This window comes from Musca domestica, unplaced genomic scaffold, assembly GCF_030504385.1.
Source record: "Musca domestica strain aabys unplaced genomic scaffold, Musca_domestica.polishedcontigs.V.1.1 20, whole genome shotgun sequence".
Classification (NCBI taxonomy): Eukaryota; Metazoa; Arthropoda; class Insecta; order Diptera; family Muscidae; genus Musca; species Musca domestica.
Genome location: NW_026712250.1, coordinates 3,345,425 through 3,348,958, shown reverse-complemented (window position 1 = coordinate 3,348,958; position 3,534 = coordinate 3,345,425). Strand labels below are relative to the sequence as shown.

The window sequence follows — 3,534 nt, the reverse complement described above, 5'->3', positions numbered from 1 at the left end:
ACACCCTCCAGAATATTTTCGCGATAATATGCGGCATTTATTTTGATGCCACAGTCGATTAATACGAGCGGAGAGCGACCGTCGGCTGTAATGGCGGCGCACACCATCATCATGGGCTGCGCTTGAGTTCTGGTTGTCAACTGTAGGTACACTGTTGGAATGTCCAAGGTCTGCGGCCTAAATGTTTGCGTGCCCAAGGCTTTATACACCCTCCAGAATATTTTCGTGATAATATTCGCCATTTTTTCTAATGCCCAAGGTCTGCGGCCAAAATGTTTGCGAGCCCAAGGCTTTAATAAACCCTCCAGAATATTTTCGCGATAATATTCGGCAATTGTTCTGATGCCACGGTCGATTAAGCAAAGTCTTTAGCTCTTTTGAGTCTATTTTTTCTGCTGCGGTGTAAGTTCTGGCACTTTTTGGAATTTCAATGGCTCTACCCCGAGCTCGCTGTTCAATATTTGCTGAATGAAATATTGTGATATGTTGAGCTCACGAGCCATTTTTCGGCCACTGTCGCTCAAGTCGCTTCTTTACTTTTCGTAGCATTTCTGCTGATGTTGCTGTTTTCTTCCGTCCATTTCCTTGACTTCTTCGGCCTACGCTACCAGTAATGAGCTCAAGGTAACGAGCGATGGTACGAGACGTAAAGGATTTATTCACATATAAATGCTGGAGTGTTCTAACGATAGCCACTTGTGGTTCTCCAGCCAAATATGGAGAAATCACACTATCCCGCTTGAATCCGATTACGAATAACTTTTTTTTCTGGAAAGTTCTCACCAAAATGCTTTTGCACGCTTCTAGACAATATAATGAGCTGTCACTGGAATAATTTTTACAGCTGTCGGACAAGTGGCTTAGAAATGACAGCAGCCTGAATTTGGTTGCAATTTTCTTATCTCACCCTATACATTAGGCATTGTTGTTGTGGCTACCACAGCTGCGTTTCGAGTGTGTGTGTGTGTGTGTCTAAGGATATGTGATAGATATGTGTTCCTCATAGGATTGGCCCTGCAAAAAAAAAATATATATATATATATATATATGTATATGTAAAACTCCATAAGCAGTTACCAAGGCAACCAGGAAGCGACATCCAATATTCTACGCACTTTAATGGGAATTTCATTATTCGAAGGTTATTTTTTCCTGAGTAAAGGATTGAGGGTGTAATATAATACAAGACACCGAATTCCATCATTGTTGGATTAAAAGGTGGCACTTAAAGACAATCCTTTCTAAAAATAAGTCAAATTAAATTCTTCTCCGAATATTTTTTGGTATTAACGAGGATTTAAATTTAAGGTCCCAAAAAATTGAATCCCCCGCTAACCCGCTAAAACTAACGAAGTGAAGTGAAAAACATTTGTTTAAAAAACCAATGGGGATTTTAATGAAAATTTCAATGAAAAGCAAATTTTCATTTACACAAACAGGTTATTGGCCGGCCGGCCGGTTGCCTGGTTAGTTGGATTACCAGGTTAACTGGTCCAGCCCATGCTGTTTGGTCGACGGGCTGACCAGCACTCAAAGACAATTTCCATTTAATGAAAATAATTGATACAATTTTTCACTTCATTTATTTTAATGGATGACATCACCCCCACCCCTCTCTCCCCGTCTCAGGGGGGTCATTGCTCCCGAAAAACCAAATTGTGTGTCAATTGCAAAGAGTTATTTAATCAAAAATTTATTTATCCTGCGAATGCAATTTGCGACGACATTCTTCCAACTCGGCATAAAAAGCCAATTTCATGTGCAACACCGAATCAATGAAATATCGTTGAAAATTATTTGAATTTAATTTCCGCCAGCCGAGGGCATAATAACGGCTGCGATGATTTTCAAATTGATAGGTAACACTTACAGGATAATCCCGCGGCAGGAGATCACATACATTGACATGAAAAAAGACCTTGGCCACGGCCAAGGGGTTGGGACACTTGGGGGTGGGTTTTGAAAAATGGGCCTCCACAAAATATCTCTTGCCAAATGGCGGTATCTCCACCCCCAACTCCCGGGCAATGACCACGAATTTGGTGGCCGGTGTCAGCTCCCAACTTTCAATGAATTGTGTTATTTGCCTCACCACAGCAGGGAACTGAAAATCACTCAACAAACACCAGGGTTCTCGTGGCATCTGACTTCCCAAACTGGAACTGGAGGTACTGGGCAGGGTAAAGGAATCACTGCTGCTATCATTGTTTTCAATTTTCAACTTCTGTTTTGTAAATATTTTCCAACCATTTGGATTTTTGTACAGAAATTCTTCATGGGGATCGCCATTGATGTAGCCAGCTGCGGTTTGAACTATATCCTCGAGAAGCACCGCCAAACCCTTGATGTCAAGGGGAGGTGGTTTGGCTAGCTCCTTTAGTTCAGAATCTCGTACCAAATTCAAGGGTCCCAAGGCGTCTTCGTACATAGGGGGAAAATTATTTATTTACTGACATTTAAAGCAAGAAAACAATGAATCAAAATATTTTGTAAAACAAAATTGAAATTCCAAATATTTTTGGAAGAATCCTTTCGAAACATTTGGGGTCTACATCTATATCAGAAATACTTTTTGAAGATTTCCAGGAAGAAATCAACATCAGGTGGAAAAACACGAAATTTCAAGCCTACAGTCTTGAATCTTAATTCTTGAAATTTTCGGAAGCCAGAAGATTCCTTAAAAATATTCATATAAAAATCCACATATATGACTTGAAAGGTCCTTAGAAATCTTTGAAAGGTCAGAAGAGTCCTAAAAGAATATTCATATAAAAATCCACACTAATGATCTGAAATGTCTTAAAGTATGTTTGAAAAGCCTGAAGAGTCCTTGAAAAACATTCTTTAAAACATCCAAGCCCATGGCCTTGAAATATTCTTAAAAAAATCCACGCCTATGGCTTCTAGGGTACTTGAAAACTATTCTTATAAAAATCCACGCCTTTGACCGGAAACGTTCTTAAAAATCTTTGGAAAGCCTGAAGAGTCCTTGAAAACTATTCTTATAAAAATCCACGCCTTTGACCGGAAACGTTCTTAAAAATCTTTGGAAAGCCTGAAGAGTCCTTGAAAACTATTCTTATAAAAATCCACGCCTTTGACCGGAAACGTTCTTAAAAATCTTTGGAAAGCCTGAAGAGTCCTTGAAAACTATTCTTATTAAAATCCACGCCTTTGACCGGAAACGTTCTTAAAAATCTTTGGAAAGCCTGAAGAGTCCTTGAAAACTATTCTTATAAAAATCCACGCCTATGGCTCCTAGAGCCCTTGAAAAAATATTCTTATAAAAATCCACGCCTATGGCTCCTAGAGTCCTTGAAAAATATTATTATAAAAATTCACGCCTATGGCTCCCAGAGTCCTTGAAAATATTCTAATAAAAATCCACGCCTGTGGCCTAAAGAGTCCTTGAAAAATATTATTATAAAAATCCACGCCTATGGCTCCCAGAGTCCTTGAAAATATTCTAATAAAAATCCACGCCTGTGCCCTAAAGAGTCCTTGAAAAATATTATTATAAAAATCCACGCCTTT

At 39.1% G+C, this 3,534-nt stretch overlaps 1 protein-coding gene across 1 annotated transcript; it reads right to left on the bottom strand.

Annotated features, from left to right (window-relative positions):
* Window positions 1-1,663: 1,663 nt before the first annotated feature.
* Window positions 1,664-2,467, bottom strand: LOC101888988 (uncharacterized). Its single transcript, XM_005178673.2, has one exon. It carries the CDS (start codon window positions 2,426-2,428, stop codon window positions 1,694-1,696), a length of 735 nt encoding a protein of 244 aa, XP_005178730.1. The 5' UTR covers window positions 2,429-2,467; the 3' UTR covers window positions 1,664-1,693.
* Window positions 2,468-3,534: the final 1,067 nt, after the last annotated feature.

Bases quoted from the DNA above. Each gene is read 5' to 3' on its own strand.
- LOC101888988 (XM_005178673.2), bottom strand. From the start codon at position 2,428: ATGTACGAAGACGCCTTGGGACCCTTGAATTTGGTACGAGATTCTGAA.